This window comes from Vespa mandarinia, chromosome 15 (genome assembly GCF_050613455.1).
Source record: "Vespa mandarinia isolate Hongniang chromosome 15, ASM5061345v1, whole genome shotgun sequence".
NCBI lineage: Eukaryota > Metazoa > Arthropoda > Insecta > Hymenoptera > Vespidae > Vespa > Vespa mandarinia.
This window is the reverse complement of record NC_140824.1, coordinates 2,167,034-2,183,204: the sequence shown is the minus strand read 5'-3', so window position 1 is coordinate 2,183,204 and position 16,171 is coordinate 2,167,034. Positions and strand designations below refer to the sequence as shown.

Here is a 16,171-nt window from a genome sequence, read left to right as displayed (position 1 = left end):
TATAATTGTTTGTACAAAATGAAATAAACTTGTTTCTATTTCTTGGAAATAATAAAGTCTCTTATTACGTAGGAGACAAACAATTAACGAAGAAAAAATTCCATAGAAATTTTCAAGATCTTTGACTGTCAACAAATGCACAGAGACGAAGATTGATTTAATGTTTATTTTTATATGGACAACAGACGAGAAGGAAAAATATTAACGATTAGTTAGATATTAAAATGAATTTTTGAAAAAGAAAGAGAGAGAGAGAGAGAGAGAGAGAGAAAGGAATAATTTTTTAATGAAATTTTAGATATTTCTTTGATTGAAAAAATTTATTAAAGAATTATTATATTTCATTAAGTATATATAACACACGTTTAATATATATATATATATATATATATATATATATATATATATATTTATAATGTATATATTATATATATAAATATTATGCATTTACTAGCGTGGCAAATTTTTTATGATCCACTATTATATTTATGAATGAAATAAAGAGAGAGAGAGAGAAAAAAACGAGGTAAAGAATGAGATATAACAAATGAATACTATGAATTTGATGTAAGCATAATTCTCTGTATACGTTCTCATGAAAAAAATAATTATAAAAATAGTAAAAGAAAAAGTGTAAGAGACATAAATCGATGCAAAAAGAGGGAAACATTAACTGTTGATAGGTAGATATCTCATTCGACCATGGCCCTGGACTTTGATGATTCATATTTATACATCTTGGAAAGAAGGACTGAGTTCCGCAAAGTATATATAAATACCAGAAGAAATAAAACGTGCAGATATATTCTTGTAGTCTTTTAACGCGCTTTAATCCGTGTGGATGCATTCTATTCTTATTGTATCTTAATAATCTATAATATTTCAAAATGTTCGTCAAATCTTTCGTACTACTTCTTTTGGCTAATCTTACGATGGCTGAAATTCGTAAGTGTTTAAGTGTTTATGAATTTAATTAATAGGAATTAATTAATAGGAATTAAATGTTACCTTTTTTTTTTTTTTTTTACTTAACAATAGTATTAATAAAATTCGTCGTATAAAATTTTATTTTTTGTTCTTTGTTTGTTTTTATTTTCTTTTTCGTGAGATTTTCATTTTTGTGTTTTTGAAGTAGGGAAAAAAGGATAATTTGTTGCTAGTTACTGTTCAATTTTTATCCATGTGCGATTATAATAATAATAATAATAATAATAATAATAATAATAATAATAATAATAATAATAATAATAATAATAATGATAATAAAGGATTGATAGAAAACGGTGTTGAATTTACGATAAAATAAATCGTCGGAGGAGAAGTAAATGTATAAAAAAAAAAAAAAAAAAGAAAGGAAAAGAAATAAATAAATAAATAAAAATATAAATAAAAATAAAAAAGAGGAAAACAACACTGAGAGTTAGAGAATGTTTTATGCATTGAAATATCGAATGATCGAAATGAATAAGTTGAACTTAGTATTTGATTAATGTGATTACACTTTGAACGATTTAACGACATAGAAGCGTGATACAAAGTCGAGTTAGTAAAAAAGAAAAAAGGAAACAAGAGAGATAGAGAGGAATATAAAATAAAAAAGAAATATAATAATCCAAGGATAATGATTCGATAAATTACTATTTAACTATATGCGTATATATATATACATATATATTTTTTGTTTTTTTTTTCTGTTTTTCTTTTCTTGATTGCAAGAAGTAACTGATGAGAAATAATCAAAGTCATAAAAAAAGAAAATTATTTAAGCGTAACGAATCTAATAAAAATTCAAACGACTTCTTTTCCTTTCCTTTTTTTTTCTTTCTTTTATTTTATTTATTTTTTTATTTTTATTTTACTTCATATTTTATTTATTTAATTTTAATCTTATTTTAATTATTGTTTTATTTTATAGCCTCGTACATTAACATATGCGGTCGGAGGAATCCAAAATTGGACGAATGTATCATTAACAGCACCGAATTAATTCGAGATAAATTAATAACAGGAATACCAGAATTGGAAATCCCAAAAATATCTCCGTTAACTTTGAAAAAACTAATATTCACCGATGACCCAAATTTTCAGATAATAGCAGAAAACGTAAAGATCTATGGCGTCGATACTTTTCAAGTAATAAATTTGAAAACTGATTTAAAGAAACAACAAATCGATACAACTGTTATATATAAACAAATAAAGATCGAAACTGCTTACAATATAAATACGAAAATTTTAGTTCCCTTGGTTGGCAATGGACATATCAAGGCAGACACATGTAAAACAATTTTTATTATTTACGATAATAATCGATCATTTTTAAATATATCTCATCTAGAATAATTATTATTTCTAAACGATCTATTTAATTGCGTAATGATACATTACGTATTACGCGTTTGTCATTTTTTTGTTTTATCTTTCTTTTCATTACTTTTTCTTCTTCTTTTTTTCTTTGTTTTTTCTTTTTTCTTTCTTTTCTTTTTTTTCTTTTTTTTTTTTTTTTTTTTTTTTTTCATCGAATCTCAGATAGCATTTTACGATATATTTCGATATAGAGATCTTTTTTCCTTGAATATTTATTTATTTTGAATATTTATTATTTATTTTACAGATAACGTGACGGCGAAAGTGTTGCTCCGTTATAAGCTGATAGAAAAGGATGGTAAAAAATATATGTACTTCTTTTCAATGACAACTAAACTCGACATCAAGGATGTCATTATAAATATAGAACCAGAGAATAACACCGATGACACCTTAAGGGAGATTATCAGGAATATCTTCAATACTAACAAAAATGATATGATCTCTATTATTTTGCCAAGCATAGAAAAGAGTATTTCGGAGAATGTACTCATGATTAGTAATAACATTGTTAAACATTTTCATTATGACGAAATTTTACCTGATCGGGAATAAATCTTCTTTTCTTTCTCTTTTTTCTTTTTTCTTTTTTTTTTTTTTTTTTTTTTATTTTTTCTTTTCTTTTTTCTTTTTTCTTTTTTCTTTTTTCTTTTTCTTTCGAACTTAATTACTCGGATAAGGATTTCATATATATATATATATATATATATATATATATATATATATATATATGGGTGTGTGTATACATATGAATATTTATTTATTTTTATTTATGTTAATTATTTTCTTAAATACTAAAAAGAATAAGATAATTGATAATTAAGAAATTTATATGAAATTTGCACGATGTTCCTTTACTTTTTTTTTTTTTTTCCTACCTGTGTACAATGATTTTACCTGTCTATCCTTAAATCCCGTTTAATTTTTCTTTTAAAGAAAAAAAAATAGGATAGGAAAAAAATGAATAAATAAGTTGAAAGATAAGTTCAAAAAAAAAAAAAAAGTTATTATTGTTTAAAAAAGAATCGAAAAAGGATAAAAAGAAAATGACTCGAGATGATAAAATATTTGTTCTGATGGAAGAACGACGAATTGTTAATGTTAGCACATACAGAAACGCAATAATGAGTTACATAAATAACGCAACATCATCATGATCTTGGTAATTATCGTGAAACAGTAGTTCATTCTTTCGTACGTCTTTCTTCGAAATAGGTCAATTTCTTGTCCGATCTTATGATAGCTTTAATAAGAAAAATCTCGAATAGAATAGTTATTATTATTGTTTTTTTTTTATTTTTTTTTTTTTTTTTTTTTTTTTTTTCTAAATTGTTTACCGAACATAATTACGTTTTTTTTTCTTACTCATTCAATCTTCACGAAATAATTATCTTGTAATATTATCGTAATTGGAGAGACGGAATTATCTTCCTATTTTTTAAACATGCTCCTTTCAAAAATAATATAATAAAAATTTTTTAATACAACAATTCCTTTATTCTTATAAATCATTGACTATTTGTAAAGCAAATACACCTGTTTATAATACCTATTGACCAGAGTATATATTATCTATTGTATATAGTCGCTAGACGTTAATGAAAATTGCTAGTTCGTTCTTTTTTTATTTTTTTTTATTTTTTATTTTCTTTTTTTTTGTTTTTCTTGTCTTTTCTTTCTTTTCTTTTTTTTTTTTCTTTCTTTCTTATTTCTTTCTCTTTGTTTCGAAAAATAAAATTAAGACTTTTAATACTTATATATATATATATATATATATTACATAAATATTATAAATGATCATTCGTTTCATTTAATATTCTCTTATCAATTTTAAAAAAACAAATTTTTTAACAATCTCTTAGTGATAATTAAAATCATTTATTTTTACAATTGTTGGTTTTCTTTTTTTTCTTTCCTTCTTTTTTTTCCCCCATTAATGTCATCGCCCTCAGTTTGAGTCATACGGGTCTCATGTGACATTTTAATACAAATCGATTGAAAAGTTACGTATACTAATAAAAGAAAAAAAAGGAAAGAAAAAGCTTTTTAAGAGATAATAGTTGTTGAATATAAATTAAAACTCATTTGAGAAGTTTACGATCGGAAGCATCAATAAAACGTCTATATTGTCGAAATGTTATCACATAACATCGAAGAACTTTTAACGAAACAAGATAATAAAATACATATATATATATATATATATATATATATATATATATATATATATATTCTATAAAAATATATTATAATCCGTATTGTAAAGAGAATAGAAAAGGATGGAACGAATTATCGAGGTGAATCAATTTTATCGTATAATGTTTGGAATATTTTTAAGTATATTAAAAATTCAGAGGTAGCGTTTGAAATTTTTTTGACAATAACAACTTTTTTTGACGAATTGATTATAATCGATGTTTGATCATTGACATAATCGCTTTAGGAATCGTCATTCGTATCGTCAGATATTTGTTTCATTTTATTTTATATTCTTTTCCTTTCTTTGTTTTTTTGTTGTCTCTCCCTTTTTTCGTTCTCTTTTTTTTTCTTTTCTTTTCTTTTCTTTTCTTTTCCTCTTTCTTATCTTTTACATTTTCTTTCTTTTTCTTTCAATTTTATGGGAAGAGTTGCTCGTAAGTGAAATTACTGACAATACTATTAGCGATCTCACGAAAAGCGTCCGATAATGTTCTCTCTATCAATGGCTGTAATTCTTTAACGAATGCATCGAAATTGCTGTTGATAGCTGAATTAATAACATCACCGAGTACCTTTTCACCGCCAAAAAGATTCTCTAGATTTATATTACCCTTGCCAACTGTGATTTTCATTTTAAATTCCTCGATCTGCACATGATTCTTCCCGTTTGGTAATTGTATTTTCGTGGCACGTACATTGACCGATCCGGCACAGTGAGTGAAGTTTCCAGTCATTGGACCAGATCCTTCAATTGGCAAAAGTAATATTTTTCCATTGATCTCGTATGTACCTACAACGTGTAAGTGCGGCAGTTTGATATTCATTGCGAACTCCAAATTGTCGAAGTTTACCCTGTAATTTGGAGGAAAAAAAAAGATATTTATAAAATTTATAAATGAATTAATTAATTAAATTATTAATTAAAGAATTAATTAAATGTATAAGTGAAAGTAAATTATAAGTGTAACGTGTGCGTCGATTTTATAAGGAAAAAGAATTTTTTTTTTTTTTTTTTTTTTTTTTTTTTTTTTTTTTTTTTACGAGATTATACTGAAAAATCAGTTGATTAAGGAAAAGAAAAAATGAAGAAAATTAATAATTAATAATTATTTATGAATCATTCACTCATTTCAAAATAAATTATCTTTTAAATAATCCTTTAAAATTATATCGGCCTGATTTTTCTTGGAAAATAAAAATCAATATTTAGAAAAATATCTATTTTTGAAAAGTAAAAGAAAAGAAATAATTTGATACAAGTGAGATTTAATAAATCCAGGAACTGGTTTTGTTATAAATCCTGAACAAATATCGTTCAATGATTTCTTTCTTTTTTTTTCTTTTTTTTTTTTTTATGTTTAATAATGCTGCACGATAATTAAACAAGCACGAAAGAAAGTACAAAAATAAAAAAAGCGCCAATAAGAGAAAAGATTATTTTTCAGATTAAACATGACATAATTGAAGACAAGGCAAACACGAAAGTAAGAAAAAAAAAAAAAAAAAAAAAAAAGAAAAAAAGAAAAAACGGAAAAAGAAAAGAAGAAAAAGTAGAAAATAAAAATAAATTTAAAAGGAAAAAAAGAATGAGAAAGAAGATGACAGTAGAATATTTTTCAGGTCAACCACATTGGTATACTTTCACTAATTCGTATTTCAAATGATCGTTTCCGTTATCTTTGCCATTTTATTAAACTATCAAGGATTATCCTCTTTGTTCTTTCTATTTCTCTATTTTTTTCTTTTTTTTTTCCTTTTTTTTCTATATATACATAAGATAACAATCATACCCATGTAGTAACATGACAATTGTTTTCGAATTCGCATTGCAAGCACTCGTGTCACGGCCGTATTCAATATCGTAATCGGAATATAAAGTAATCTTGCTCGCGAAGATCGAATGATCAATCAACGTAATTTTGTTCGTTTTATTTCTTTCTATCTTTTTCTGTTTTTCTTTCTTCTCTCTTTTTTTTTTTTTTTTTTTTTTTTTTTTATTTTTTCTTTTATAGGATATTAGTGATCATTCATGCGAAACTTAACGAATATCAAGGATCCTCTCTACAAATCGACTTAACTATTCAATCGTTTTTTAATATCTTTCTTTTCAAGAACACAAAATAGAAAAGTAAACAGTCTATTACTAATTTCTTTTTTTTTTTTTTTTTTTTTTCTTTTTTTTTTTTTTTGTTTGTTATTAGTTAACAATTTTAACTGATCGTGTGTTATTCAATGAATCTTGAAGATCTCGTGATAAATCCGATTAATCTTTTCTTTAATATTAAAAAAAAAAAAAAATAATTAAATAAATAAATAAAAATAAAAATAGGAAAACAAAAATAAAAAACATAAGAAAAGAATTACATGAAGAAATGATCAATAATGACATATTCATAAAGCTTTAGATGATTTTGTAATCAATGAAGTTGAAAAAAAAAATAGTAATAATAATAATAATAATAATAATAATAATAATAATAATAATAATAATTTGGAGACCAACATCACTTATCAATTTTTAGAAAAATAAAACAATTTCATTGAGTAAAGACACATTAAGAATTGTTTTCTCACGATATCGTTACTTGAAAGTTTCGCACGTTAATAAAATAAATCACAAAGATGACTGTATATCTCGGGATAGTTATCGTTATTGATATTAATTGATCATCAAAAGTCACGTATCAATTTTCTCGCGGTATAATATAGTCGTATCATTTGTGGTTACAAGGATTACAAGAATGAAAGATATCGATAAATTTCATCCTCGTAGACCTTTACGACATAACGATGCTACAGTATTACATAGTTTTTCGAACTATAATTTCTTAGTTTTTTAATTCATGGTCATTCATTAAACTCCTTGACTCATAGTCATTCATAAAAATCTTATTCTCATGATTTTTTTTAACAGATTTAATATAACCGGTTCAATATTACCAAATTTTATATGATCTTCGACCTTCACATTCTTTTATATCAAAAGAAAAGAAAATATTCATTTATCCTCGAATTATAATAATAAAAAAAAAAAAAAAAAAAAAATGCAATAATAATAAAAAAAAGTAAAAAAAGTATCGAGAAGTTTTTTAAAACGTTTAGTAATAATCGGTCATTTTTATTATTCTTATCTCGAATGTTCGTCTATGTTAATTAAGATTTTACTGTGCAATTAAAAGAAGACGAAAAAAAAAAACAAGTAAGAAAAAAAAAAAGGATGAATAAATTATATTTGCTAGGGAGTAAGTAACAAATCAATATTCAATAACTAATGAGATTAATTGAAATACACGTTGTCATCCGGTTAAATAATTCATGACTAATTTTTCATTATCTTTTCTTTCTCTTTTTTTTTTTTTTTTTTTTTTTTCTTTTTTTCTTTTCTTCTTCTAAAGCGTAACTCTTGGAATACGATATATAGAATCGATTAAAATTCGTATTAATTATCTGTTATTAGATATCGTAAAAATATTATATTATATCTGTATCATCATTAAATATTTAATTTTAATTATAATAACACAGCTTACTTCAGATCGGTTATGCTAAAATCACTGGCACCATAAGTTTCTACATTCTTCGCACTTATCCTTAAACCAGATTTTTCACTAACAATCAATTGTTTTAATAAAAGTGGCTCTAATGATGGTATATTGTATTCTGGTACACCTTTCTGAAGATAAGGCTTCAAAGATTCTACACTTTCGGTGATGCAATTAATGATGTTAGGATTGGCACGTTCACAAATGTGTAGAAAATCGGCTGAAGAGAAATAAAATTTAATAAAAATGATAAAATAATGTAAAAAATAATTTTTATATATTATTGGTTGGAAACTATGAAACGGGCGTTCTTATTCAGTTTTTTATTTTCATTCAACGCCCGTTTCATAGTTTCCAACCTAATATATATATATATATATATATATATATATATTTAAAAATTATAACGTTTCATTCATGATCGAATATTTCTACTAAAAAAAAAAAAAAAATAATAAAAAAGAAATAAAAAATAAACAAGGAAAAAAGAAAAAAGAAAAGTAGAAACTTAATGTCTTTTTGATTGAGAATTGAACTTGAGAATAAAAATTTTCGTGAAAAAGGATTAAATTAATAACTTTTCTCTCTCTCTTTCTCTCTCTCACTCTATCTCTATTTCTCTTTTTCCTTTCTTTCTTTCTTTCTTTTTTTTTTTTTTTTTTTTTTCAAATTCTCTCCGATATTTTCATTTACTCACGTAAATCCATCGATTGGCCAAAATCGACGATCAAAAAAAGTAAGATCAGATTGACAAAGAATAAGACGTCACACTTCATGATTGTTTGCTTCTGTATGATCGAACTTAAATTTTGATAAGACGAGAAAGAAGATATGTATATATATATATATATATATAATTTTCTCAAAGAATATTTGAATCCAAATGGAATTTTATAGACGGAAACAATTCGCGAATAGATAAATGTTCGAATAGATGCTCGGACTGGAAGTGAATAAGAGTGAAGCCGTCGTGCGTGGATCTTATAGTGGTATTCTTCTTCTCCTCTGACCCCTCCAACCAACAGCTACCATCTCTGAGTTATTCAGAATTAGTCAGAGATACAATCACTGAAACAATTGTGATCCATGTGTTCCACCTACATATTCTATCACGCATACATAATATTCTATCACGCACAAACACACACATACACACATATATATACTCTTGTTTATATATATATATATACTTTTGTTTGGTATGTTCATGTGTATATATATATATATATATACACACATATGTAAATATGGGTACGTGGGGAGAAAGGGGAGATGGGAAAAGAGGAGGAAAGAGAGACCAGAAATTTTTTTCTCGTTTCAAAGTCAAGGTAATTTATCGAGAAGAGGGTTAGGAAGTGGAAATGGAAAAAAAAGGAAACATAAGCTAATAATCATTACTGTCAAAGATTTCCTAATGTTTATTCTTCGAACGCTCAAAGTCGACATTGAACTTTTAAACTTTTCATTGTTAGATTGTATGCATTTTCTTTTCTTTGTTTGTTTGTTTTTTTTTTTTTTTTTTTTTTTCTTTTTTTTAACTTATTCTTCTTTTTCTCTCTCTCTCTCTCTCTCTCTCTCTCTCTCCTTCTTTTTCTTTTCTTTCTCTTAACATACACCTATTGACCTGTATAGGTGTGTGTATATATATATATATATATATATATATATACATATACATATGTGAATATGTACATACATAAATATATATGTATGTATATATGTATATATATGCAATCTATTGTAAATTTTCCTCGGATAAAATCGGAGTATTACGTGTTCGGAATTTTATAATTTTCTTTTCCCGAATATTACATTGTTCCAGAGACATTTCTGCATATGCACATATATTTCTTCTTGAAAATAACAGGAAGCAAAGAAGAATAATACCAAGGGATATATTGTATTTGTCGGAGATTAAAAAATGGAAAACATAGAAAAATGAAGAAGAATAAAAAGGAATAGAAGAGATGGAGAAAAAAGATCATAATTCAGTGGAAAAATTATGAAATAGTGCCGATCGATATTGAACGAATCGATCGATTGTATAATCCTTCTTCTCTCATAAGAATTATTTTAAGCATCGTTAGTATTAGTTAAAAGAAAAAAAATAATAAAAAAAAATAATAACGAGGAATATATATATATATATATATATATATATATATATATATATATATATACACATTTTATATAAGGAATAAAAAAGAAAGAACAAGGAAAAAGAGAAATATAGCTTTTTATAAGAATGTATTCTACCTCATATATATATATATATATACATATATATATATATATATATATATATATATATATATATATATACATTTATACTTAGTTAAATAGGAAGATAAAATGAGTATAAGTTCGTGGAGAATTATTATTTTTTTATTATTTATTTATTTATGCCATTTAACCGGTTTTTTATTACAAATTTTTGTTGTTCGCCATTTATGAGAATATTTTCCTGAAAAAGGAATGGATAAAAAAAAAATAAGGAAGAAAAGAAAAGAAATGTCAACGAGAATGACGTAAAATGATAACACCATTTATCACCGATTATTATTCGCGCATAGTCGGATAAATGCAATTGAACAATAAAAAAAGAAAACGAAAACGAAAAAAAAAAAAAGGAAGAAAAATAAATTAAGTTTTTTTATGCTTTTGAACGTTAGACGAGTTAACTATGTATTCACGATTATAATCATATGATGTCTCCTCGTCAACCTTTACCTCTTATATATATATAAAAGTATTATATATGTATGCATAAAGAATTTCATTAAAAATGCGTGAGAGGTTTGTTGATTATGTCGCATATACATAGAGACACATACATGTGTATTGTGTAAATATATTTTGTATAAATATATATTGTATAAATATATATATATATATATATATATGTATTCACATAAATACGCACACACGTATGTATATCTATAAAATGGTGTGCCTGTGTGTGTGTGTGTGTGTATGTGCATTTACGCGATGGAAATTCGACAGAAGTGATATTTAATATAACCACGAGGACGAAAAGAAAGAAAGGATAGGAATGATTTACAAGATTAAATAAATATATTTAATACGTAGAACATAAAATAGATTCGAATTACTAATATGTGTGTGTGTGTGTGTGTGTGTGTGTGTGTGTTACTTATAAATAAATGTTTCTTTAATACCGAATTAATAATGAATCGATTCTAAATATGTCGAATAAATAAATAAGTTAATATAATAAATGTGAATTAGGCTGTGTAATGTATATATATATATATAATGTATATATATATATATATATTATATATATATATATAATATTTACAATGTTAATTTTATTTCAAGGATAAAAAAAAAGTAAATATTCTTTAAATTCTTGATAAGAAATAATATTCTCCAAGAACGTAAGAAGAACATTAAAGAGAAATAAAGAGAGAGAGAGAGAGAGAGAGAGAAAACTGAGAGAAAACTATATCGATATTCTTAAGAAAGTTTAAAACTTACAGAAAGTAAAAAAAATTACAAACTTTTTAAATCAATTTGAATTTTTCTCTTATCTCTCGTTAATGTACAAGAGGAATTTGAAATCTATAAATAATAACAATTGATTTTGTATATAATAACAAAAGTATATGTAATCATGAGTGAAGGAAATTAATTCCTTGATTTCAATCTGTCATTTCTCTGGTCAAAGAAGTCATCGAAGTTATCATAAATGTGACATAATAATGTCCTATTGCATAATGCATCGTCAACTTACGTACACATAAGCATATAAAAGGCAAGTAAAGCAAAACCGGTATTATCGTTCTCGAAGATCCTAAATTATCGCCGTAGATATCGTTATGATATCGTTTTACTTTTATTGTCTGTTCTTTAAAAAATATTAAAGGAAATATAATACAAAATTATGATATTATTTATAGATCAAATCAATTTATTTATTATATACCATCTATGATCTTTGACAATTTTCATCGAATGATAATAATTCCGAATAATAGTCCAATTTTTCCATTCTACGTATATATATATATATATATATATATATTTATATATACAATTTGATTAAAATTGCAATTCGATTGAATTTGCAATTTGATTGAATTTGCAATTTTAATGTAAGTAAACATTGCTATAGATATTTTGATCAATTTTATATCGATCGCTTCCAAACGTTCATCTTTGTCCAAAGTTATGAAGAATTTTTTTGAAACATTAGATTACAAATTCAGCTACGAAAACGAACTCATACGAGATTACCGATCTCCTGTTCTGTCAGAAAATTACATGTATACATATGCAATACATTATCTCGTAATCGCTTGTACGTTTTATAATGATAAGACATTATCAAACAATGAGTAGCTATCCAAGATGTGATGATATTAATTTCTTCTCTGTCACTCCGATTAAAATTAACGCCGATTAATACATATATATATATATATATATATATATATATATATATATATATTTTATATCTATATATACTAGGCGGGCCGGAAAGTAATGTCGTTTCTGCGCATTTACTTGATTTTAAATTAAGATAGCGACATTAATTTCCGGTCCCTCTAATAGTTCGGTTATGTTTTTGGACAGATGATTCTATGGAAAAAATAAAAACATTCATGTCAAATGTCACAAAATGGTCATACGCCAGAAATTTAAAAAAATTTTAATATAAAATTCCGATACTTAAAAATTTGATCTAGCGGTTGTTGGCCTTGTGTAATATAAACATAATCGGTCTTTCAATTAACTTTGACGATTCGCGAGTTAGTTTACTTTTGCACTCCGACCAGTTAACATCAATACTCTCTATTGCTAATCGGGAAAACTTATAAATTAATAATTTCGGTAATTTTTCAATTATTTAAACAATTCTTCATGTACACACAGTACAGTATACTAATATTCAAACAATAGTTCATTCGTTTAAACATTAAAAAGACGGGAACGCGTGAGAAACTAAAAATAATTTTAAAATAAAATTTTTATACTTAAAAATTTGATCTCACGGTTGTTGGCCTTGTGTAATATAAACATAAAAGAACCTTCGACTAACTTTGACGATTCGCGAGTTAGTTTACTTTTGCACTTCGACCAGTTAACATCAATCCTCTCTATTTCTAATCGGGAAAACTTATAAATTAATAATTTCGGTAATTTTTTAATGATTTAAACAATGTTTAAGGTACACGTAGTACAATATAATAATATTCAAACAATAGTTCATTCGTTTAAACATTAAAAAGACGGGAACGCGTGAGAAACTGAAAATAATTTTAAAATAAAATTCCAATACTTAAAAATTTGATCTCACGGTTGTTGACCTTGTGTAATATAAACATAAACGAACCTTCGACTAACTTTGACGATTCGCGAGTTAGTTTACTTTTACACTCCGACTAGTTAACATCAATACTCTCTATTTCTAATCGGGAAAACTTATAAATTAATAATTTCGGTAATTTTTTAATGATTTAAACAATGTTTAAGGTACACGTAGTACAATATAATAATATTCAAACAATAGTTCATTCGTTTAAACATTAAAAAGACGGGAACGCGTGAGAAACTAAAAATAATTTTAAAATAAAATTACAGTACTTAAAAATTTGATCTCGCGTTTGTTGGCCTTGTGTAATATAAACATAATCGGTCTTTCAATTAACTTTGACGATTCGCGAGTTAGTTTACTTTTGCACTCCGACCAGTTAACATCAATACTCTCTATTTCTAATCGGGAAAACTTATAAATTAATAATTTCGGTAATTTTTCAATTATTTAAACAATTCTTCATGTACACACAGTACAATATACTAATATTCAAACAATAGTTTATTCGTTTAAACATTAAAAAGACGGGAACGCGTGAGAAACTGAAAATAATTTTAAAATAAAATTCCAATACTTAAAAATTTGATCTCGCGGTTGTTGGCCTTGTGTAATATAAACATAATCGGTCTTTCAATTAACTTTGACAATTCGCGAGTTAGTTTACTTTTGCACTCCGACCAGTTAACATCAATACTCTCTATTTCTAATCGGGAAAACTTATAAATTAATAATTTCGATAATTTTTCAATTATTTAAACAATTCTTCATGTACACACAGTACAGTATACTAATATTCAAACAATAGTTCATTCGTTTAAACATTAAAAAGACGGGAACGTGTGAGAAATTAAAAATAGTTTTGAAATAAAATTCCAATACTTAAAAATTTGATCTCGCGTTTGTTGGCCTTGTGTAATATAAACATAATCGATCCTTCGATTAACTTTGACGATTCGCGAGTTAGTTTACTTTTGCACTCCGACCAGTTAACATCAATACTCTCTATTGCTAATCGGGAAAACTTATAAATTAATAATTTCGGTAATTTTTCAATTATTTAAACAATTCTTCATGTACACACAGTACAGTATACTAATATTCAAACAATAGTTCATTCGTTTAAACATTAAAAAGACGGGAACGCGTGAGAAACTGAAAATAATTTTAAAATAAAATTCCAATACTTAAAAATTTGATCTCGCGGTTGTTGGCCTTGTGTAATATAAACATAATCGATCCTTCGATTAACTTTGACGATTCGCGAGTTAGTTTACTTTTGCACTCCGACCAGTTAACATCAATACTGTCTATTGCTAATCGGGAAAACTTATAAATTAATAATTTCGGTAATTTTTCAATTATTTAAACAATTCTTCATGTACACACAGTACAATATACTAATATTCAAACAATAGTTCATTCGTTTAAACATTAAAAAGACGGGAACGCGTGAGAAATTAAAAATAATTTTGAAATAAAATTCCAATACTTAAAAATTTGATCTCGCGGTTGTTGGCCTTGTGTAATATAAACATAATCGGTCTTTCAGTTAACTTTGACGATTCGCGAGTTAGTTTACTTTTGCACTCCGACCAGTTAACATCAATACTCTCTATTTCTAATCGGGAAAACTTATAAATTAATAATTTCGATAATTTTTCAATTATTTAAACAATTCTTCATGTACACACAGTACAGTATACTAATATTCAAACAATAGTTCATTCTTTTAAACATTAAAAAGACGGGAACGCGTGAGAAATTAAAAATAATTTTGAAATAAAATTCCAATACTTAAAAATTTGATCTCGCGTTTGTTGGCCTTGTGTAATATAAACATAATCGGTCTTTCAATTAACTTTGACGATTCGCGAGTTAGTTTACTTTTGCACTCCGACTAGTTAACATCAATACTCTCTATTTCTAATCGGGAAAACTTATAACTAAATAATTTCGGTAATTTTTCGATTATTTAAACAATTCTTCATGTACACACAGTACAATATACTAATATTCAAACAATAGTTTATTCGTTTAAACATTAAAAAGACGGGAACGCGTGAGAAATTAAAAATAATTTTGAAATAAAATTCCAATACTTAAAAATTTGATCTCGCGTTTGTTGGCCTTGTGTAATATAAACATAATCGGTCTTTCAATTAACTTTGACGATTCGCGAGTTAGTTTACTTTTGCACTCCGACCAGTTAACATCAATACTCTCTATTGCTAATCGGGAAAACTTATAAATTAATAATTTCGGTAATTTTTCAATTATTTAAACAATTCTTCATGTACACACAGTACAGTATACTAATATTCAAACAATAGTTCATTCGTTTAAACATTAAAAAGACGGGAACGCGTGAGAAATTAAAAATAATTTTGAAATAAAATTCCAATACTTAAAAATTTGATCTCGCGGTTGTTGGCCTTGTGTAATATAAACATAATCGGTCTTTCAATTAACTTTGACGATTCGCGAGTTAGTTTACTTTTGCACTCCGACCAGTTAACATCAATACTCTCTATTTCTAATCGGGAAATCTTATAAATTAATAATTTCGATAATTTTTCAATTATTTAAACAATTCTTCATGTACACACAGTACAGTATACTAATATTCAAACAATAGTTCATTCGTTTAAACATTAAAAAGACGGGAACGCGTGAGAAACTGAAAATAATTTTAAAATAAAATTCCAATACTTAAAAATTTGAT

The 16,171-nt window shown here is 25.4% G+C and overlaps 2 protein-coding genes across 2 annotated transcripts; one reads left to right on the top strand and one right to left on the bottom strand.

Annotated features, from left to right (window-relative positions):
* The first annotated feature begins 784 nt into the window (after positions 1-784).
* Positions 785-2,953, top strand: LOC118444560 (uncharacterized). Its single transcript, XM_035872940.2, has 3 exons — positions 785-945; positions 1,916-2,278; positions 2,615-2,953. Exons 1-3 carry the CDS (start codon positions 888-890, stop codon positions 2,920-2,922), a joined length of 729 nt encoding a protein of 242 aa, XP_035728833.1. The 5' UTR covers positions 785-887; the 3' UTR covers positions 2,923-2,953.
* An 888-nt stretch (positions 2,954-3,841) lies between these two features.
* On the bottom strand, positions 3,842-9,063 carry LOC118444559 (circadian clock-controlled protein daywake). The gene is made up of 3 exons (XM_035872939.2): positions 8,806-9,063; positions 8,097-8,328; positions 3,842-5,418 (listed from the first exon to the last, which is right to left on the bottom strand). Exons 1-3 carry the CDS (start codon positions 8,882-8,884, stop codon positions 4,983-4,985), a joined length of 747 nt encoding a protein of 248 aa, XP_035728832.1. The 5' UTR covers positions 8,885-9,063; the 3' UTR covers positions 3,842-4,982.
* Between the last annotated feature and the right edge of the window lie 7,108 nt (positions 9,064-16,171).

Excerpts from the sequence above, each read along its gene's own strand:
- LOC118444560 (XM_035872940.2), top strand. The coding sequence starts at position 888 with ATGTTCGTCAAATCTTTCGTACTACTTCTTTTGGCTAATCTTACGATG. Across the intron at positions 946-1,915 it reads TCTTACGATGGCTGAAATTC|CCTCGTACATTAACATATGC; the intron begins GTAAGTGTTTAA and ends TTTATTTTATAG. Across the intron at positions 2,279-2,614 it reads ACATATCAAGGCAGACACAT|ATAACGTGACGGCGAAAGTG; the intron begins GTAAAACAATTT and ends TTTATTTTACAG.
- LOC118444559 (XM_035872939.2), bottom strand. The coding sequence starts at position 8,884 with ATGAAGTGTGACGTCTTATTCTTTGTCAATCTGATCTTACTTTTTTTG. Across the intron at positions 8,329-8,805 it reads TGGCCAATCGATGGATTTAC|CCGATTTTCTACACATTTGT; the intron begins GTGAGTAAATGA and ends ATTTCTCTTCAG. Across the intron at positions 5,419-8,096 it reads TTTAGCATAACCGATCTGAA|GGTAAACTTCGACAATTTGG; the intron begins GTAAGCTGTGTT and ends TCCAAATTACAG.